This window comes from Camelina sativa, chromosome 2 (genome assembly GCF_030686135.1).
Source record: "Camelina sativa cultivar CO46 ecotype springtype chromosome 2, ASM3068613v1".
Taxonomy (NCBI): Eukaryota; Viridiplantae; Streptophyta; class Magnoliopsida; order Brassicales; family Brassicaceae; genus Camelina; species Camelina sativa.
Window position 1 is genome coordinate 12,252,666 of NC_141881.1, and position 22,849 is coordinate 12,275,514.

The 22,849-nt window shown below is 34.0% G+C and overlaps 5 protein-coding genes across 6 annotated transcripts; 4 read left to right on the plus strand and 1 right to left on the minus strand.

Annotated features, from left to right (window-relative positions):
* The first annotated feature begins 4,542 nt into the window (after window positions 1–4,542).
* Window positions 4,543–7,474, plus strand: LOC104721896 (putative magnesium transporter NIPA5). Of its 2 annotated transcripts, none has more exons than XM_010439976.3 (9): window positions 4,543–5,150; window positions 5,536–5,592; window positions 5,736–5,826; window positions 5,985–6,145; window positions 6,275–6,402; window positions 6,479–6,616; window positions 6,723–6,815; window positions 6,935–7,055; window positions 7,150–7,474. In XM_010439976.3, exons 1-9 carry the CDS (start codon window positions 4,988–4,990, stop codon window positions 7,353–7,355), a joined length of 1,158 nt encoding a protein of 385 aa, XP_010438278.1. In that variant the 5' UTR covers window positions 4,543–4,987; the 3' UTR covers window positions 7,356–7,474. The 2 variants fall into 2 exon arrangements, with proteins under 2 accessions (XP_010438278.1, XP_087338444.1); XM_087482318.1 differs by having other exon boundaries at window positions 4,616–5,150; window positions 5,713–5,826.
* Window positions 7,475–7,684: 210 nt separating this feature from the next.
* LOC104721907 (uncharacterized) lies at window positions 7,685–12,723 on the minus strand. The gene is made up of 7 exons (XM_010439986.3): window positions 11,993–12,723; window positions 11,138–11,851; window positions 10,699–11,054; window positions 9,846–10,057; window positions 9,259–9,515; window positions 8,581–8,759; window positions 7,685–8,171 (listed from the first exon to the last, which is right to left on the minus strand). The coding sequence occupies exons 1-7, from the start codon at window positions 12,300–12,302 to the stop codon at window positions 8,088–8,090; spliced, it is 2,112 nt and encodes a 703-aa protein (XP_010438288.1). The 5' UTR covers window positions 12,303–12,723; the 3' UTR covers window positions 7,685–8,087.
* Window positions 12,724–14,658: 1,935 nt separating this feature from the next.
* On the plus strand, window positions 14,659–16,484 carry LOC104721917 (uncharacterized). Its single transcript, XM_010439997.3, has 3 exons — window positions 14,659–14,918; window positions 15,631–15,708; window positions 15,795–16,484. Exons 2-3 carry the CDS (start codon window positions 15,634–15,636, stop codon window positions 16,359–16,361), a joined length of 642 nt encoding a protein of 213 aa, XP_010438299.1. The 5' UTR covers window positions 14,659–14,918; window positions 15,631–15,633; the 3' UTR covers window positions 16,362–16,484.
* Window positions 16,485–17,205: 721 nt separating this feature from the next.
* Window positions 17,206–18,100, plus strand: LOC104721927 (gibberellin-regulated protein 2). The gene is made up of 3 exons (XM_010440007.3): window positions 17,206–17,359; window positions 17,482–17,536; window positions 17,816–18,100. The coding sequence occupies exons 1-3, from the start codon at window positions 17,297–17,299 to the stop codon at window positions 17,995–17,997; spliced, it is 300 nt and encodes a 99-aa protein (XP_010438309.1). The 5' UTR covers window positions 17,206–17,296; the 3' UTR covers window positions 17,998–18,100.
* Window positions 18,101–20,414: 2,314 nt separating this feature from the next.
* On the plus strand, window positions 20,415–21,268 carry LOC104721960 (gibberellin-regulated protein 3-like). The gene is made up of 3 exons (XM_010440040.3): window positions 20,415–20,716; window positions 20,853–20,907; window positions 20,998–21,268. The coding sequence occupies exons 1-3, from the start codon at window positions 20,654–20,656 to the stop codon at window positions 21,177–21,179; spliced, it is 300 nt and encodes a 99-aa protein (XP_010438342.1). The 5' UTR covers window positions 20,415–20,653; the 3' UTR covers window positions 21,180–21,268.
* The last annotated feature ends 1,581 nt before the right edge of the window (window positions 21,269–22,849 follow it).

The following is a 22,849-nucleotide window of genomic DNA, read 5'->3' on the forward strand; positions in this document are numbered from 1 at the left end:
TTTTAATATATATCATATACATATATATGTTCATACTTTAGTTTTATGAATATCCAAACAAAAATTTGTCATATCTATCAGTTATTGATTAGTATATATTTTGGAGCAATATTATTCTATTTTTATTATTTTAAATCTAAATAAGAACAATTAGAGAATATCAGAATATTAATAAAAACAATATTTCTTATCTTTCACATCCTACTATATTAATTGGGAAGTACAAATATGAAACTAACCTTAAAATGTGTAAAAATTACATTCAATTGCCATTAGAAAAACTTAATTAAAATTAATTAATTAATTAATTAAATATAATTAATTAATTAAAAACGAAAATCGGGGACTCATCAAATAAAATAAATTGTAGAAAAGTAAAAAAAAATCTATTAGAATCCAAACTAAATTGTACTTAAAAAACAAAATTAACAGCTAAGGTTTTAAAAATCTAATCGAATAAAATCTATATAACTACAAATTTCATAAAAAAATTTGCAGCACGGGTTAAAAAAATTTGTCTCACATCGGAAGAGAAGGGAGGAAGCAGGACATGATTTCTTATTATATATGCTCGTTTAAATTATTTATTAAAGTGTTGAAATTGATCCGGACCGCCGGTTAAACCACCCGGTTGCGGGTTTTAACCGAGTTTTTCCGGTTTTATCCGGGTTTGTTAGTATCCGATTTTTAAGTGACATCCGAACCGGAATAGTTTCCGATTCGTGGTTAAACCGGTTTGACCGGCCGGTCCGGTCCGGGTTTCAAAACATTGAACCACACCTTTTTTTGGTGTTTCATGTAGAGAATGGTGTATAAGAAATATTATCTGTTATTGCTTTCCACTCGTTACCTAAAGTGTATCTCTAACAATAACAGTGTAAAATAAATGATGTGTGGGTAAAAAAACTAATAAATAAATTACGGTGGGTAAAAATTGGAAACAGTATATATCAAAGGGGCCTTTCTCGTAATTTATACGAAAAGGTTCGTATCACGTCTCTTGTCTCGTCTGTCTAATGAAGCAACGAACAAAATAAATGTAATCATCGTCTGTGGAAAAAATCTTACTGAACAACAACTATGGCGTCTACAATGGCCACACGGACTAATTAAAATAGCATAATTAAAATATAATACCAATTTACTTTGATATAGGTAATAAATTTTTAATTTAGTTAAGATAAATTTGATGACAAATTCAATAAAAATATGATACTATAAAAACTGAAAATACGAAAAAAAAAATATATATTGAAAAAATAATTTATAAAAGAAATTATCGTGTACCGCTAATTCAAATTTCGTAAAGAATTAGTGTCTATAAAATTCGAAAAAAAGTAGAGGTAAATGATCTAAAACTTCTAATTTCACAAACACTACATGAAATCTGAAATGACACCAAAAGATTACTATTATATTATTTCATAAACATTATTATTATTTACAGGTAATAATACCGAAGAGACGTATAAAGTGAAAGAAAAATAAAAAAGAGAAAACTTCCATAGGATTCACCTTTCTCACCAGTTCAGTTCACTATGCAATATGCAAACACACGTATACGCATCTCCATCTCTCCTTTTTTCTATTGGATGCTTGCGTTGTTGTGTGCGTCTTCTTAGATGCTTCCGCACTTCTTCTTCACTTCCTTCCTTCCTTCCTTCTCTCCCTCTTTTCTCTTCCACTGTCAAATTTTTTTTTTAGTAATCTACAACATTTGTTTTCCAACACCTATATCATCTTCTTATACAAAGCCAAGATCTAAATTTTTTTGGCTTTTCACTATCAATCGCAAAATCACTAATGTGGACTAATTAAAATAGCACAATTGAAAAATAATACCAATTTACTTTGATATAGGTAATCAATTTTTAATTTAGTTAAGATAAATTTGATGACACATCAAATAAAAATATGATACTATGAAAACTGAAAATACGAAAAAGTAAAATATATTGAAAATATAATTTATAAAAGAAATTATCGTATACCACTGATTCAAATTTAGTAAAGAATTAGTGTCTACAAAATTCAAAAAAAAGTAGAGATAAAAGATTTAAAACTTCTAATTTCACAAACACTACATGAAATTTGAAATGACACCAAAAGATTACTATTATATTATTTCACAAACATTATTATTATTTACAAGTTATAATACCGAAGAGACGTGTAAAGTGAAAGACAAATTAAAAAGAGAAAGCTTCCAAAGGATTCACCTTTCTCACCAGTTCAGTTCAATATGCAATTTGCAAACATGCGCATACGCATCTCCATCTCTCCTTTTTTCTATTGGATGCTTGCGTTGTTGTGTGCGCCTTCTTAGATACTTCCGCACTTCTTATGCACTTCCTTCCTTCCTTCCTTCCTTCTCTCCCTCTTTTCTCTTCCACTGTCAATTTTTTCTTTTTTGGTAATCTACAACATTTGCTCTCCAACACCCATATCATCTTCTTAAAGCCAAGATCTGAAAATTTCTGGCTTTTCACTGTCAATCGCAAAATCTAGCATACCCAGTAGCTAAAGCTCCGTGCTTTTGGCCTTTAGGCTATATTTAGGAGTTAAACTGTAAAACTATGATTGATGGTTCAAACTTGAGTGGACCGAGTTTACATAACTTCATAATATTCTAGACCATGTGATGAAGGGGCAGACCCGGTCCATGACACAATCTATTGAAGCTATGGATTAGGGCATGAAAATATAAGGGGCATATTTTAGAATTTTTTTTAGGGCTTTTTATGCTAAAACAATTATCTAAGCCTTTTTATAATTCTTTTCTTGCTGGGCTTTCTTTTTACATTTTTTATGGACATTAAGCCTATTATAAAATGTTATATAAATATCTTGTTAAGAAACTTTTTTGTTTGGTAAAATTTTTAGTTTTTTAAATAAAAACCCTAAACAACTTCGATCGATTGAACTTTGAAGCAACAAAATCAAGGGTTTCCAATTTTCTACAAAATCAAGGTACGTACCTTGAATTGAATGCTGGATTTTGATTAAAAAGTTTCTAGACTTAGCTTTAGTGTTTAGATACATAGATTGGTGTTGGATTAATAATAATGAATGAATCTATGACTATGATTACTATTATTATACTTGTTTTTGTGATTGTGCGAATAAAATAATATAAAAGCATCAAGGTAGAAATCAAATTTGATTCAGATTGTTGCTTCTTGTTGGTTTAAATTCGTAAGCCTTTTGTCACGTGAAAGAAGTTTAAATATATACATATATGTTTCATGATTGATTAGATTTTTTGTATAATTCATCTATTTTTCTGTTTATTTAGAAAAATGCCGCCATCTCAATCTCGAGATAAGAAAAGCAATAAACAATCTGAAGTTAAGAAGAGCAAACCATGTGGAATAATAAAAAGCCAACCATCAGGACTTCAGGAGCACTTAATAGAAAGAAAAAGGAGAAACGAGTTGCCTTTACAAAGTCTCAAGCTAATTCTCTTTTAAAATATATAAAGGGAGTTGAAAAACCTGAAAGTTCTGGCATTGATATTGAAAGAAACGAAGATGAGGACGTTAATGATATTGGTCAGAATAATGTTGAGTTTGAGCGTGAGAAACCAAGTGAACGTGAAGAGACTCGTCAAGATAAAACTGCAAAGAAAAAGGAGAAAAGTGAGGAGGAAAGAGAACATATGTCTGATAATTCCGATCCTGGGAACTGGGGAAATATTGATATGAGATTGAGAGACCTGTTGGTAAAAGCTGGTCCTACACCAAGGCTATCGAGCAATTATCGGTTTCCTAAAGATGTTATTGGTAGGCATTTCTCTCAATCATTTTACATAAGAGATATGGTAAATGGAGAGAAACAAGGTAGACATGGTTAATATACTCAAAAGCTTTGGATAAAACCTTTTGTTTTTGCTGCAAGTTGTTCAGGCATGATAAAACTGGTTGTTACTTGGCAACCACAGGATACGATGATTGGAGAAATTTTTCAAAAAGGCTGAAAGAACATGAAAGCTCTGATGGTCATATCATTTGTTTGTTACGTTGGACAGAGTTGGAAGTGAGATTACAAAAGAATCAAACAGTTGATAAACATGCTCTGGAAAAACTAAAGAGAGAATCGAACCATTGGAGAGAAGTATTATCGATGATTATTAAATAATTATTGTGAAAAATTTTCGATACAAGAAAACCAAAATCACTAATGTGGACTAATTAAAATAGCACAAAAATAATACCAATTTACTTTGATATAAGTAATAGAATTTTTAATTTAGTTAAGATAAATTTGATGACACATCATATAAAAATATGATACTATAAAAAATGAAAATACGAAAAAAGTATAATATATTGAAATTATAATTTATAAAAGAAATTATTGTGTACCGCTGATTCAAATTTAGTAAAGAATTAAGTGTCTACAAAATTCGAAAAAAGTAGAGATAAAAGATCTAAAACTTCTAATTTCACAAACTCTACAAAAAATCTGAAATGACACCAAAAGATTACTATTAAATTATTTCACAAACATTATTATTTATAAGTAATAATACCGAAGAAATGTGTAAAGTGAATGACAAATTAAAAAGAGAAAGACAAATTAAAAAGAGAAAGCCTCAAAAGGATTCACCTTTCTCACATTTCTCACAGTTCAGTTCAGTACAGTATGCAATTTGCGCATACGCATCTCCATCTCTCCTTTTTTCTATTGGATGCTTGCATTGTTGTGTGGATTTCTTAGATGCTTGAACACTTCTTCTTCACTTCTTTCCTTCCTTCCCTCTCTTTCTTCTCTCTTCAATTGTCACTTTTTTATTTTTGTAATCTACAACATTTGCTCTCCAACACCCATATCATTTTCTTATCCAAAGCCACCCAAGATCTGAAAGTTTCTGGCATTTCACTGTCAATCGCAAAATCGAGCATACCCAGTAGCTAAAGCTCGGTGCTTTTGGCCTTCCTGGGTTATATTTAGGAGTTTTAGGTTTTTGTTTTGTGCTTTAGAAGCAATGGTGGATTCTGGTGGAAGTTGGAGAGATGCGTATAGGGGAATGTCCTCGGATAATGTAAAGGGTTTAGTTTTGGCTCTATCTTCAAGCTTATTCATTGGTGCCAGCTTCATTGTGAAGAAGAAAGGACTTAAGAGGGCTGGTGCTTCTGGTCTCAGAGCAGGTCTATTCTCACTCGCTACTTCTGCGCTGTTTAAACTTTGCTATTGGTAATTTGGGTTTATGAATGTGTCTATTGGTCAATCAGTGTCTGCTTCACTTGAAATGTGTGTTGAAATGGAGACTTGAGTGCCAAAAATTGAAACTTTTTGTTTGCTATTGATTTAATCTGGAAGGTGTCTGGAATTTTCAATTTTCAAATGCAGCTTTCTTTGGTGGATTTTGTTAGTTCTTTTGTAATTCCTGGGAGTTATATGATCAATGGCAAAATGGTGTAGAGGACATGGCAAAATCTTCATTGCAATGATCTCAAGTCTCGTAGATCTTGTACAATGTTGGTGTTTCTTTCATGTCTGTTTGGCTAATTTTTGGTGGTGACATTTGTGTAGGGTCTGGAGGTTATTCATACTTGCTTGAGCCACTCTGGTGGATAGGCATGATAACAAGTGAGTTACCTTGATTCTTACTGTTTTTGTTTTAAGACATTTCTTACCCTGAACTTAGCTGGTGACTGTGGTGTTGGCATTATTATTCTTCTTGGAAGATTGTTATGACATTTATGGTAGATACAATGTTGCTTGTTTTGTAGTGATTGTGGGGGAAATTGCAAACTTTGCCGCGTATGCGTTTGCACCTGCCATTCTAGTTACCCCTCTCGGTGCGCTTAGCATTATTATCAGGTGTGAATAAACTCATAAGTTTCGCATAACAACGGTTTGTTCCCTAGGCTTAGGTAGTCTTTTGCTATAGATTGGGTTTTATATTTGATAGCTTCATAACCTATCCATCCAAGTTGTATATAGAATCATTGAGCTTTTTTATTGTGTTTATGTTGCAGCGCTTCGCTTGCACATATCATCTTACATGAAAAGCTACACACTTTCGGGATCCTTGGTTGTGCTTTATGTATTGTTGGTTCGGTAACAATTGCATTACATGCTCCACAAGAACGAGATATTGATTCTGTTTTAGAAGTATGGAATCTTGCAACAGAACCTGGTACAAACATCTCTCTCTCTCTCTCTCTCTCTCTCTCTCTCTCTCTCTCTCTCTCTCCCTTTCAAAGTCCAAACATCTCCCATTAAGATTATATGATAGTTTCATGACACATTGTGTGTTCTTTAACAGCTTTTCTCTTCTACGCCGCGGGTGTGGTAGGAGCGGCCATCTTACTTATAGTTCAATTTGTACCACTTTATGGGAAGTCACATGTCATGGTATATATCGGTGTTTGCTCTCTCATAGGATCGTTATCGGTACGTGATCACTCTATAAATCTCTTACGGCTTACCCTTGTTGGAGTGACAATGTTCGTGACTGTTTACCAAACAGGTTATGAGCGTGAAAGCTCTCGGGATAGCATTGAAGCTCACTTTTTCTGGAACGAATCAATTAGGATACCCGCAAACATGGGTCTTCACTGTGATAGTTCTTATGTGCATTCTAACACAAATGAACTATCTAAACAAGGTAAGTGAAAGTGCCAGTTCTACACATTTTGTCTTTGGTTATGTTATTGGATGAAATGCTGGTTTAGGAAGATTTATTTCGGGTTCTCGCTTTTTCTCTCTGGCAGGCGCTTGATACGTTCAATACAGCAGTGGTTTCGCCCATATATTATGTTATGTTCACATCATTGACGATCTTGGCTAGTATCATTATGTTTAAGGTATTACTTGTTTCTTTGTCTCTCTATATATCATATTCTACATTGCAGTTTACAAAACAATTGGCCATAAGCAATGGTATGATCTGTTTGTTTGTCTGGTGATTGCAATGCCTAAACAGGACTGGGATGGGCAGAACGGAACACAGATCATGACAGAGTTGTGTGGGTTCGTCACAATCCTATCTGGAACGTTTCTTCTTCACACAACAGCAGATATGGTTGATGGCGAGTCTAAAGGAAGTAAGCAATTTTTTTTGTTTCTTGATTGTTTGCAGGATAAGTTCATTTCAAGCTTTGTTCATAATCAAATAATCAACCGCGACAAAATATGCAGATTTATCATCGGAGAATCATCTGCTTCTGCGACTTCCAAAACATTCAGAAGACAGTAAAGGGTTTGCACAAGAAGGCATCATTCTCAGTCTAAGACGCCAAGAGTCAGCAAAGTCACCACGGCCTGCACGTCAGGTCAAGCAACAAGAAGAGGATCTTGAAGCAGCTGTACCACTTCGGAGACAAGAAAGTTCATCACGTTCATAAGGTTGTTTTGCCTATATATGCGTAAATATAATCTTATACCTCAAGGTCTTCAGTGCCTTAGTATCATCGGCTGTAGAGAAATAGCATTCTTATTATTAGCTGATCATTTTTCCACAAAATATTTTTGTTATACTGAAAAATTGGCTTCTTGAATGTGTACTCTTGTCTTGAGCACCTTAACCATTGTCATCATACAGAACAAAATTTTCGGGAACATTTCGTATTGCGTTGGATTTGAGTGTACCATACAAGTAGCTCAGTTTGAAGTTTGGTCCCAAATTAATATCGGCCTTACCAAAAGTGACATTAATAAATATAACGCACTGAAATCATAGAAATACCTTCAATGGATTTTATGCCCAATACCATATCAGAACCCAAACCTGAAACTGCTTTCGCGATAATCAATCAGAACTTTATGGGTTCTCGTTGAAATCATACACTGATACAGACTACAAAGCCTACAGAAGCAATGAATTGAATTAAACATTGAGACGACTGTTAATGAATTGAATCGGCCTTTTTTTACCAATGAAACACCTCTCCTCCTCCATCCCTCTTAAAATCACATCACATGTGTATACCTCTAAACGAGTTCTCACCTGAAACGTGGGTGTTCTTGATCTTCTCACAACAATGTTAGTTCAGAGAAAATTAACTGTGGTGTTTTACTCTTACTCACAGTCAATACAGCCGCGATAATATACAGCATTCAGAAAAAAATGGTCTGTGTTATTGTGTTGCTGCTTGTATAAGGTTTCGCTTCTCCTCTGATCTGTGACGAAACAATTTCGTGATTTTTCTCCTCTCGCAATCCTGAAAATATTACAGAAGGGACAAAAAAAACTTAGAATTTTTCTTCTTGATACGCGCGTTTTGGTCAGGATCATGATATGAACATAACTCGAAAATATAGCCAAACCTGCATTGTGACACATTCCTACAAAGGGATTTGATTCAAGTAACCCATCTGACATTCATATTCATCACTTTCTACAAACTCATGATACTAGTTTCATATATTCAGCTCTGATACTAGTTTTTATATCTTACAGACTATACTATACCAACTCCACTTTTGCAAAAATCCGTAAGTACAAGATCTCTATCTATCCTAAACCCAGCTTGAATGTGGAAACAATGCAAATTCACATATGCCTATAAGCAGGTCAATATTTGATTCTTAACAGTTTCATTGAAGGTTATTGAAACATGAACCTTTTACCTTGAACATGTGAAGATTAAATGGAGTGTCCGGATTCATCCTTATTAATTTCTGGTAGGTGTATGCAAAGCTCAGCTGATCTCGGGGAGTGAAGCGCTCAACTTCGTTGAACCAAAGACAGGAGAATAGGTTTGACATGGGGGTATGTTCCCGTACAATAAAAGACCCTTCTGGAACATCTGCAAACAACATACACAAGGAGGATTATAGTCACAAAGTGAGAAAAGAAAAACATATGAATGTGTTGAATACATCTATTGGTCGACCATAGCATAACTCGGAGCCAATAAGCATTTAACCCACAATGAAGACTTAAATTTGAAGACTTGAACTGCAGTTGACAGCAATCAGATACATGTGACCAATTTTCACATGAGATTCAAACACAAATGCACAGCATTGGAAAGCTTTTGTGTGAAATTCCACAATGCACGTATTAGCATAATTTTATATGCAAATCGTTGGCAAAAGAATTCTACTTTATCATGCTTGATAAGATTTTGTTACTTTACCATGCACACTAATCATTTTTTTGTAATTATTATCGACCAGTTTCTTTCTAATCATTCATCGTCCATGTTGTAAGCAAACACAAGCAGCTATGGCCACAAACTACAGACAAAGCTTCCTAAGCGGGGCTTTGATCATGTCGTATTGCAGTTATCAAAAAGAACTTACTGCTGGGTAGAAGCTTGTTGGGATCTGAAGCATTGAATCTCGTCAGCCCGTCAGTCTGGTAAAACTCAAACTGCTGATCAATGACAGTGTGATTGTACTTGTTCAACTTCTTGTTTTGTGCAACCTCTTCCCATAGGCAATGGCGGTCGTAATGATTGGAAATAGCATACTCGTGCCCTTCACGCCACAGAAAGTATTCCAAAATGACTAGGGGGTCCAACTGGAGACGTAACTTGCTGTCTAACCAGATTGAGTACCTAAAGAATATACATCGGATGAGTTTCTGTTTTGAATTGTAGAGCTTTAGGAGGGTAACCAAAATAACTTCCAACATCTAAACTTTAACGTATTCCCATTTTGGCTCTTGCATTTGTAGCTTAGTACGGAAACTATAAATACGTAAACTAGTACGGAATCGGTCCGCGACAATATGCTAGAAAACTAATATCCTCTCCAGTAGATTCTTATTCATTCATACTAATCCGAGAAATGCTTGTCTAGTCCCTCTAACTTTGGCTAATTGTAACTGCAGGAGAAATTGTGCTAGTTAGACCTATTGAAACCTATCCTTACGACATGAGTCTCACCTTGCCGAAGGGAAAAGTCTGTGTGGTAACAGTTTTGGTATTTTGCCTACCCTCCGCATATCTGCGTAAGGAAGATTCCTCACCACAACCAACTTCCACAGACCAATGAATCCAGCTTCGTCAGGTACTTGGCCTTCGCCAGAAAGTGTTTGCATGGTAATCTCATCCACAAACACAACGAAGCAAACATCTTTTCTTGACAAACTACTCACCTAAACGAAGGAAGAAATCTCAGGTTAGCAAAGTAATGAATATAAATTTGATAATAACAGCGTGTAATCAAAGGAAACCACATACAAAAGGGATATGTAACTATTGTGTTTATTAGCTTTCATTGCACTATAATCATGCCAAAATGAACGCAGTAGAAGCTACTAACAAGTCACGGGAACCAATGTAAATTTCCTGGTGGGCATAGAGCTTAAGAGATGGTTGAATTCATGATTACATAAAAACCCATCAAACAATATATATGAGTTCATTCAACTATTCATAATTCAGCATTTGTACGTCTGGCTATGGCAATTATAAATACATCACAATATTTTCCTGCGACCAATTTTGTTTTAAAAGTATTTTGCACTCAAATATAACTGTCAACTACTCATCTAGTTGACAAAATTAGTTCACTGCTCATCCAGTCAGGTTCAACAATTCGTCAAATTCAGCTTGAAAAATCTCAGCTAGTGAGTATCTAAGTGCGACAAAATTTCTTAAATCTCTAGGTTGGGCTATTTCCATGTATCTAACCCGATGCTAAAAGAGAATTGTGGCTAGGAATTTCAAATTATAGATGTGGAAATAAGAAGGAAAACACAACATGAAAATACATCAAGGGCTTACTTTATCATACCATTTTATTAGCAGGATGCCTCAAGCGATCAGAATTTCCAAAGATACAAGATATCACAGCAATGTGACATCTACTGATATAGTTAGCATCATCTTCTGTCAGATCAAATCCAGTGCTTGGCAATCCTTCGGGGGCTTTGACAAAGCCACAATGTATTTTCTGTTTCTGAACCAAGAAAGAGTCTTCTCGTTCCTGTAAACTCTGATGACCTGCAAATTTAGGCTCCCACTGTTCTTCTCCATAGGGTTTATCCTCCATCTGTATGTATTGTAAGGAGGGTGTAGCAAAATTTTGAGTGTTCAATGGCTCTTGTATTTGTTGACTGGAATTCAACAGCTTCATCTCACAAGATACGCCTATAAGATTAAAACAAAAAGAGGATTCTGAGAAGCAAGAGCCCAGAGTATGTTCTTCAACCCAGCTAATTAGAAGACATTACCTGAAAATCTGTGACTTCGAGCTCGTCTTTTTGTATCAGGTTGTGATGTTTTCCCAGACTTACCACTCGTACCAACAAGAGTAGACTTCCCACGTGACCTTTTCGATGTAGCTCCATTAACCTTTTCATTTTTATGATGCTTGGTCATGGAATGAAGAGACACGGATGCATTCTCTTTGTGAGATTCTTCAGCACCATCCTCATTGTGCGTATGATTATCTTTGTGTGATTCTTCATTTTCGTCCCCCTCATGCCCCATATCAACGTATTCATCCCCTTGAGTATCATGAGAATCAATTGAATCATCCCCATGAGGGTCTGTATCAAACGGCTGATGATGCCCATCATTTTCTTTCAATGATTGACCACCTTTTATAAGAGACGCCTGATACTCCACTTCATATTTCTTGAGTTCATCACGTCCAGCTTCATTATAAAAACCAACCCCCTTCAATTCTGAACCCTTGAAAGGATTGCGCAGCGATGAATCCTTCTTCACTTCAGACACTAATGACCTCTCCTCAGCAACAGATTTATTCTCAGAAGCTACCTCTACATCATCCTCATTATAATCTTCATCCCGTCTTCTATCATCCTTATCCCAATATCTCGAGTCTCGTCCTTGTAACACTGAACCATGACCAAATTTAAGTATTTTGAAAGGATCAGTTCTTGACACATTCGTGAGAAAATCACCTTCAGATGTATCAATTCCTGCAAAAAAAAACGCAATACAACGCATCAGCTCCCTTCCTTATCCTATCAAAACATCAATTTCTCAATTCCTTATCAACCGAAACCAGGATCTAGCTAAGTGAATCGTTCATACTTTCAAAGTCGAGAAATCGAACTGACCTTTATCATCTCTGCCAAAATTAGTATAACCGGAGAAATAATAGTAAGCGGAAACACAAACAACAAGCACAACACAAAGAAGAAACACCAAAGAGCCAACACCGAAACGACGATTCCTATCCAAACGAGCAGATCGCCGCCATCGACTAGCTTTTCCGTGCTGCGTAACTACTCCGAAATTACCACCACCACCGCCGTTACGGATCCCGATCGCTACGTGATCCGACGAAGCTCCGCCGTTGACATAAGGATTGTAACCGCTTCGACCTCCCAAAAATCTCTCCGTTCCCGATTGCCTATACTGAGCCATTCTCGCATTGTCGAACGAGCCTCCTCCTCCTTCTCCGTCGCCGCCTCTCTCTCTCTCTACGTCTCCGTCGTAATCTTCTTTACATACACAAGTATTAGAGTGGAGAATGTGAGGAGTAATATTGAAGTATGAATGAAGCAAACTTGTTTTGTTTTTGATTTTGAGAGATGCTTGACGAAGAAGATCGATTAAAATTAAACAACCATTAAAAAAACGATCTGATTTGGGTAAGAGAGAGAGAGAGCGATGAAGGCGCGTGAAATATCACGCGCTTCCGGGGTAATATGACGGCGTGTGTGTGTGAGTTTTGGATCAGCAACGGTTTGTTTTTATGACGTGGCAGTCACGAGACTGTCCTTTTGGATCCGACCCATTATGATGGGTGGGTGCATTATGATGGGTGGGTGTGTATGGGTAACCTAACTATTTTCCCAAAAAAACAGGTTTTATAAATATCAGCAAAATCATTGCATTCATTTGATATATTGTTTGGTACCAAGTGGTGTATTATATATTCTTACAATAATAGCAAGGTAAATCAATAAACATTTTACGAGTTTTCTTTACATTGTATTATTAAAAAAAAATTGATACACTTGCATGATTTTATAAATTTTAGAGGATAAATACAAAAATATCGCATATACATACTTTGGTATCATATATGTTTCATGGACAAAATAATGCATTTAGTGCAAAAAAAATATAATGTTCATACACCTTATGATTCGAAGTAAAAGTAATTGTAGAATATTGAGTTAAGTCAGTAACCATCAAACACAATAATAATCAACAATCGATCATTAACAAGTATTGATACGATGATTAATTTCAAAGTAGATCCATACCTATAGTCTATAAGTTGTGTAGTTATAACCAAATTGTATATCAGTCCCTGTGTTATACTAGCTAGACTTGGATTGTACGTCAATCTCGAACTTCATGTTACATAGCAATTGTGTTGTATTATGTTTATGATGGTAAAAAACGTGTACAAGAGTTTATAAACAAAACAAATAGTAATAGATCAGTAGATGAAAATATTGGCGTGTCGACACATGGGAAAATATATAAATCAACAAATAATTGTAATCATCAGTGTCAACATATATGATTATATGAATGATGAGCGACCTTATGCTTATATTATATGGTGACCAACTATTTCGAGAAATCTACAAGTATTGCGCCATCTAGACTCTAGTTCACATGAAATGATGAACAATGAACACTTATCTCAAAATGTTGGAGAATTCCTCTCTCCCTCTATACATATATGTATTAATTATGTCAGGAAAATTAATTAAATTATAAAACATTACTAACATAATTTAATAATTTAAACACTAGAAAGCTAGTAGAAAGTAGAAACTAAGAAGTCTTATATGCCATGTTTTCAAAATTTTACATACATCCTTTATTTTCTATATGCTTATTGATTCTTACATGCATGTGTATGTGTATATGGTCAACGATTCATGTGCAGATTATTAATAATTATATTTGGTCTTTTAAATACTGGTGTTTAATTTATAGAATTATAAATGTTCATAAATAAGTTAGAACTATTTTCTACTTTAGACTTCTTAATTATTGTTTTTCTTTTTTCATAATGTTACATCATTGAGTTGTACATGTGTTAATTATCAGTGTTTTATACATATAATTAAACAAATTGTAAAATATTAATTCGTTCAGACAAAATCAATAATTAAGACCATTTTTATTGACCAATAATAACTTATCAATTAAAGCTATCGTAAAATTAATTAAAAAGTCTATTAAGTTGCCAATTTTTGTAATTTCACTATTCATCTCCAAAAAATGTAAGTTAATCATACGAAGTAACATAATATTTAATATAACTCATCGTCATTACCATCAAGTTTATAAAATATTATTACCCTCTTCTTATCATTGGTCCAAACTTCAAACCAAATTCATACAAGGATATATTTGCTTATTATCTGCAACATTGATGACGATCTTATCAATGTTCCTAAGAAATGTGGAGTTAAGCATACCTTTTTAAGGAAAATCCAACATATGCTATTAAAAAAATCAAATTATCAAATTTTACAATAATTTATTGTATAATAACAAAAATGATGATAAAGATAAGTTCCCTGGTTTTATAAGTATTTCTATTCATTTTTAAAGTTAACAATAAATATTTTTTTTTTTGAAAGTTCAAGATGTTACAATAATTATTTAAAATATAAATAACTAAACTTTCTTAAGAGATTATGTCACCAAATTTTTGGTTGCCTATAGGCTATAGCCATATGTTTGTCATTTTGTAGCCTGCAAAATAATTCACCTAAATTTAATCACCCGGTATGACATATGAATCGCAGTTGAAACCGTTGAAAATAGCCGGGTCCGGTTAAGTTACGAACATCACAAATCCGTGACTGACTGTTGGAAACAACGTAAAGACGCAAAATTAATGAAAGCGACTTGTGTGTGTGCCTGCCTCATCATCTCTAAAACGAACAATGGTTGGTTCCTATATCTGAATCGCAGTATCAGAGAGTTCGTGAAACTTTTGACTCGGTTACACATCTTCTTGACTCTGTGGTTCGGGATTCTCCGGTGACGGAGTTCGCACTAAAGGTATCACCTTTCTCTATACCTTGTCGACTAATTTTCCCAATCTGTAGTTTCCTATGAATTAGATTCTCGAATTCGATTAGGGTTATGCAAAATTTGGGATTTTTATTATAAAGGGGGTTCTTGAATTGGTTTATGGACAAGTAATTATGTGTTTTTTTTTTTGTGGGAGAAGAGTTGAGTTTTGCTTTTGTCTAGATTATATGTAATTGAGAAGAATATATAGTTCCATTATGATTCTGTTCATCAACTCTCTGCGATGTTGAGGTTATCAGTATGTCTTCTCAAATTAGAGTAGATGAAACTACAAAAACCAAGCTGATGCTTTTGTTCCTGTCAAGTTACTTAACAAATTCACTCACGGTTTTGTCCTTAAGATTATGATACTCTCTCGTATTGTATTCAGGAGGCTATTACTTATTTAGTATTAGCTTCAGTGTGTTCTTGATGGGTATGAATGTATATGTATATGAAGTTAGTTTGAGAGGTTTAGAAGAGCTGTTTGTATTGGATAGTTGCTTTTGTTTGATCGCGAATGTCTTTTAAAAACAATTAATGAAAGAGGTTTACATATTAACGAACTTAATGCACTATCAGAGAACTAGAGCTGCGTATGCGATGATAGTCTTGTTTGTTAATTGATACAAACATTGTTTAGGATGTAATTGCTGGTTTCTTCTGCATCATAGTTACTACTTGGTTTGCTGATAAACAGGAGATGCTAGGAAACTCTTTAGCTTCACCTTTGGCAACACTGGGTTCGGCGAAATGCGTCCGCCACTCTGCTGTATATGTAACATATTCGCTGACCAAAGCCTTATGCACTAATGGTCTTTTCTGAAATCTCATGGTACATAATACATTGCTTTTGTTTTGCAGTCTGATCTTGTAACATACAATAATGTTTTACCATTGAGGATGAACACGTCATATCATGGTGTCATTGGAGGAGTAAGGGCATCTCTTGTTTCACGAAACAAATGGGTAGTGCTTTGTTCAACAAAACAAGTGGAAACCTCTAAGGAAGAAGATCCAAAGACATGGGAAGAATGCAAAGAAGCTCTGTCTTGTTTTGATTTCAGCGTAGAGGAGAAAGACAAGATACTTGGAAAAGCGTTTGGTCATGTCCACTCGCCGTACTGGACTGAAGAGCGAGCGAAAGAGAATCCAAAGGTGGAAACTTTGAATCAAATACTTGAGTTCCTTAGAAGTCTCGGTTTATCGGACGAAGATCTACATAAGGTGATGAAGAAGTTTCCGGAGGTACTCGGTTGCAGCTTAGAAGAGGAGATGAAACCAAACATTGGGATTTTGGAAAACCAATGGGGGATTTCGGGTAAGCAACTAAAGAACCTGTTGCTTCGGAATCCGAAAGTGTTGGGGTACAATGTGGATTGTAAAGGAGATTGTATTGCTCAATGCACTCGGTGTTGGGTTCGGTTTTAGTGTTTCAAACTGAGTGATCGTTGATATTGTTGTACTTAGTATTTGAGTGTTGTTATCTTAGAATTAGAGCAAAACCTGATTTGTATCAGCGAATTAAATAAAGAATCATTGATCTTCGTTTAAGTGAATAATTGTTATTACTTTTAACTAAAAATTATTTGAATCATATATTTTTGATAAGAGTCGGGTGATTCAACGTGGAACACACATGCCTCGTGTAGTACCATACGCGTGTAAAAGGAGAACGCGTGAATCGTATGATGTATGTTTTTAAAAATTGGAGTTTTGCTATTTTGCTGCCACCAAATCTTATGATTCTGTATTGGACATTACCTCTTTAATTAACGAGCATTGCCACTAGGTACCATGCGGACTCTACTTTGCTGGCATGTTCATATCCTTCCAGGTCATCTTCTACTCGTGAAAGCACACACAAGTACACTTACATCTCCAAACACTTGTCTTCTTCATTCAGACCATATTTTAAATCCGATTATACCATACTATATACGCAGAGAAGTCCATACTAATTGTAGTTAATCATATCATTAAAATATAGCATGAGTTTAACATCAAAATATTGAACTAAAAATCTTATTAAGCAAAATAAGCTAATTTTATATCAAAATATTTTAAAGACTCATGAGTGTTCGGACATTATTAGCCTATTAGCTCAAAAACCCATGACCATATATAGTGTTGTTCATTATCTTATACAAAGACAACTACGGCCATCCAACTCATACATGGATTATTAGTAGTTATAGTTGTCAGTGATATAAAATACAAAAGTTGTAAACAATAAAATAATAATTGGTTAGCCACTATAAATATACCAGAAATGTCAAAGCCAATTACATATATAGCCGTAATACCAAAACCAGAATCAGAGAAAATTAGTTTTATATCTTGCAAAACTCTTAGAAGTTGCATATATGGCAAGCTTAAGATGTCAACTGGTTCTGTTACTAATCATTGTCTGTCTCACCACTTATGAGGTTTATAATTTAGTCTTTTATATATCGAAGCATCACTTAATGTATCTTGAATCATATTATGTTTAAATTATATGTATAAGAAATAACTGATAAAGGTGATGATGAATGATCATCCTCTTCAGCTTCACGTTCATGCTGCTGATGGCGCAAAGGTTGGTGAGGGCGTAGTGAAAATCGGTACGTAACCCTAACTTGTAAACTATGTTTATGTTAATGTTTGTACATAACTTAACATTTCTGATGGGTTCAGTACTCTCTTCCCAATTAGTTTTATCTTTCTTTATGGACAAACATTTAACGCTTTTTAGTGAGATGTTATCACAAGCTAATGGTCTTGGACGAAGGAATCTATATGGACTAATACTTGGAATTCCCCTTGCTACAAAAAACCAAATATATACTTTTGGTGAGTTTAAGGCGGATTATACTTTTGAATGTGTGTACGTTTGATTGTAGACTGCGATGGGAGATGCAAAGGTAGATGCAGCAAATCGTCGAGAACGAAACTGTGCTTGAGAGCATGCAACAGCTGTTGTTCCCGCTGCAACTGTGTGCCACCTGGTACTGCCGGAAACCACCACCTTTGTCCTTGCTACGCCTCTATTACCACTCGCGGTGGCCGTCTCAAATGCCCTTAAATTCTATATTTACCTCTATATATATAGCATGTGTTATGTTTTAAAAGACAAACGTATATGTACGTGTAGCTATAAACTAATGAGAAGTTATATGGTTGTTGAATTGGTATGAGTCGTATCAAACCGTAACGTTACTTTCGGACAACTAAAATTCCCGTCTTGTTGTAACTTGTAAGTATAACTACCCTGAAAAATTTCAAAATAATTAGAGACTGCAAAAAAATGGATCATCTATAACAATGGAAATTAGCAACAAAATATTCCAAGATGAGAGAGGAAATGGTAGGATGAAAACCTTTGAAGCTCTTGGGATTTCTAAATTTTGGTAATTTACAGCTACTAAGGTGTTAAACAATGATGATTTGGGTCTGTGAATTTTTTCACAACAAAGAATTATAAAGATGAAGAACATGAAAAGCATTTTTGCAATTTCTTGGTACGGAGATTGATTTACTCACGTGTGTGGTGAAAGATCTCTTGGTTAGAAGGCCAATGCCACATCATATCAATGTCATTTAGTAGCGGAGTGTGTACTAAATTTAGGAGTGATTCTACTAAATCAAAATGGTATCTCCATTAATGGAAGTTCTTGTATATATATGTAGATATTATATACAAAACACCTTCAAAATAAAATAAATATGTTACCAAGACCGCAAACGACTTGCCAAAATAAACAAGTTTACGCGTTAGGTACGGTAAGTAAATGTTGGTTCACTCGTGTTGTTGAAAATTTGTATATGTAACATGGATAGAGCCGTGTTTCACTCATCAATACAATAAAACTAGAATGTGTTGCTCTCCTCTTCTGACATATCAGTTTTTTAGTTAAAGGAAGAGCTGACATATTAGTAAAAACCAATAACCAATAAAATTATAACAATTAATACACATCAACTCAATTTTGATTACATGTCATCGTTCAAATTATCTAACCTTTCCCATTCTCCTTCTCCGCTTCACCATGTCTCGAGGACTCAGCCGTACTCTAAAAAAAACATAAACGGGGAAGGGAGTATCATCAGCGGATCTTCACTCTACGACAAGATCTGGTGATGTAGCGTCATTCAATCTATAATCCGCTCTAATCCGTTGGCTGTTAATTCTATGAGTAAGTATTCTCAAACTACGTATCCTTTTTTATATTTTTTTCTATCTCAGCAAAAACACTCGTCTTCGATTTTGATTCTGGTTGATTGTGAAAGTTTAAATTATCTGGAGTCGTTTTGTTTCTCTTATAATTACTAAATCTTATTTGGCACGACCTTAGTTAGGGTTCATGGCAAGCTCCATGTTGTTTTCAAAAAGTCGCTTATCACTGTTAATATAATTTCTCATTTCTTTTACCTTTATCTATGTCTTTTACTTGTTGAATATGATTGTCTGGTTTGGTATCTATGCCACAAGTCACTATATTGTATATCAATTTGGGAAGTTACATGGCTTAGATAGGCAAGCAAGATAATGCTGAGAAGAGTGAACTGCTTGTACTGTATTTACATGTTGATTCCAATTCTATATTGCAATGTTTACTGTTTTGATTATTTTTATGTGCAGGATAGAATTTTCACGAATGTCTTTTAGAATTAATTAGTATTTATCAACAAGTACAATGTAAGAACTTCGTGTCAATAAGCATTCACGAAATTAGAAAGTTTAATGAATTGTATGTGTTTTGTAGAGAGGAAACGCACGGTTTGATGGTCACCAATTCTATGTGAAATCCTGAAGCTCAATCAGGAGACTTCATCCGATCTTTTTGGCGAAGAGCCAAAGCTTGAGCCATAGCCAGAGCAATTGTTAAAGACCCTAAAGTGTTGCTACTTAATGAAGCCACGAATGCTTTAGACGCCGAGTCAGAGCGTGTGGTTCAAGATGCATTGGACCGGGTTATGGTTAACCGAACCATCGTACGTGGTGGTGTCACATCAGTTATCACACCTTAGTTTAAATTAACTTTACTATTACATTTTCACAAAAAATATTCACCATCATCAACTTAATTTCTTCAAACTTATTTTTTCTTTCTTTTTTATATTATACTTTTCAAAATAATTTTACAAGTTTTTTCTAAAATTTTAATTTTATAAAGAAAATCACATTTATCAAAATGGCTATAACGACGACACTATACATGCATACCTTGTAAAATATACGCGTGTAAAAGAGAATGCGTGAATCGAATTATGTGATTTAACAAATTGAAGATGCTTGCTCTTCAGCTGCCACCAAATCTTCTTATTAAAATTGAAATTTGCAAAGAACATTACCAATTTCAACGAGATGGTCGTTGCCATTGGGTGGCATGTGGACTCTACTTTGGTGGCATGTTCATATCCTTCCACATCATCATGTAAACGTGAGAACACTCACCACACTCACTTATATCTCGAACACATGTCTTCACTATCGAACCTAGCTAAAAAAAATGAAAACTACGCACGATCGTCCACCTTGTTATAAAATACAAAAGTTGTAACAATAAAATATTTGGATTTGCACTATAAATATACCCAAAGAGGTGTTAGGTTTATATAATCATAGCCGAAATACCAAAACGAGAATCAGAGATAATATTTTTTATATCTTGCACGAAACTGCATGTTTTCATTTTAACAAAAAAAAAAAAAAAAAAAAACTGCATGTTTTCGTAGACATGGCAATTATCCGAAGTACACTGCTTTTATTGCTTATCCTCTTCTGTCACATCACTTATGAGGTTCATATTTTTGTCTTTATTTCTATAAGAACCACATAATGTAATTTGCTTCATACTATACTTGAATCATACGCTGATCAATGATAATGAATCACTAGCTATTAATGCATGATAATTATTTGATCATTCTCTCCAGCTTCATGTTCACGCTGCTGAAGGTGCACAAGTCGGTGAAGGCGTAGTGAAAATTGGTACGTATTTTGCTGTTTATAGATACTCACTTTTGATGAGTTTTGAAACTAGACATGTGTGTATGAAACTATCATCATATATGTGTGTAGATTGTGATGGGAGATGCAAAGGTAGATGCAGCAAGTCGTCTAGGCCGAATCTGTGTTTGAGAGCATGCAACAGCTGTTGTTCCCGCTGCAACTGTGTTCCACCAGGCACAGCCGGAAACCACCACCTCTGCCCGTGCTATGCCTCCATTACCACTCGTGGTGGTCGCCTCAAGTGCCCTTAATTTCTATGTATCACCGCAGCCATAGTACTGTTTTATAGTTTGAAAGATAAAATGTATAAGAAATAATTACAGTTAATGGTTCCTGAAAACCCGGCCCTTATGATTAACGAGAAAATTTAAAAAATAGAAGAAAAAAAACCAACGAAAAGATTCCTTGAAAAATCAACTTATGTGGAGTACAATGAGAGTCATTGGTAATGTACACCAAGCTAATTTAAATCACAAATGTAAATGATATTAATTTAAATCTATACTATTAAAAGGGAAGCATTTTTAATAAATAGATATAGATTAAGAGATTATTACATGAAATGCCACTGAAAATAGAACAAAAATATATAAATTGTGTATCCAAACAGGTTGATATTAATCTATGACCAAACAGATTGATATTAACCGAACCAAATCGGATGCAATTAATATTAGATAACCCAAATGGCAATATCTTCGGCGCAGGATTTCCAAATCGAGAGTAATTAATATCTAACATATACATATCACATAAAAATCGGCTCATATTAATATCTACCATAAATAATCTAACTAAATTAATCTTTCATAATTAGCTTAGAATTTGTAAGGGAAGTTCATAATTATAGTCTCATAATTATATGTAAACTAAAGTTATTGTTTTACTTTTTGTATATAAGATTAAGTACACGTGAATATTAGGATAGAAGGTTATACTAATTTTCTAAAAACAAGAACTTGGATGATTAAACTATCTGGCCCATAGTCTAATCAAAATTTTGAAATTGCATGATTAAAAGACTTTTAAAAATGATTTACGATTGTAATGTCTGTATTTTCTAAAGTAAACACGGAGGAGTAAAATTAAGGCACTTCTTACGTGAAGTATACTTTACTTGTGTTTTATTTTACTGTATTTTAGAGTTATATAGATGAAAACAACATGTAGTTCTGTAATAGATATATATGTGTGGTATACAAATTAAATTGTTTATTAATATATTACATTTTTTTTTCATATTTTACGGGTATAATATTTTTGATTGGAAGATAAAAAAATCAAAAAGATAATTTTATTTTTTGGTTGTAAAGACCAGCAAATTTTTGACCCGTTGGATCCTGGTCAAATAAATTGTGGATCTTTCTTTACAAATTACAAAATAATTGAAATTAAATCAACAACTTGATAAGTAGCCAATATTTATAAACGTTTTAAAAAGTGTTCATAACTAATCAGATTATTGATATTGATAATGTATATATGAAAACTTATGTAATTTTGGTAACATATTATTTGATATTTCTAAAATGACCATCTAATTTAATATCTATAGGGAAGGAAACATGTAATTCGGAAAACAAATATATTATCTAAACTATTATGGAGAAAATATGAGGATGAGAATTTTGGGTAACACGGATTCAAGCATGATAGATGCATACATAACATTTATTTATGTGGATTACATGGGACGAGTTTTTTGTGGATCAATATAATCTCCCTTTTAATAAAGGGGAAGTACACAACTTAGTTTTTGTAGACTTTATATTTTTTATAAATGATTACAAATGCATACAAATAGGTTATATAAAAGATATACATTAATCATAAATTAACAACTCTTCATATATAAATAACAAATAATAAATCCATAAATCCCATAAATCGTAGAGCAAATATATCTTCGGTTTTTTAATCG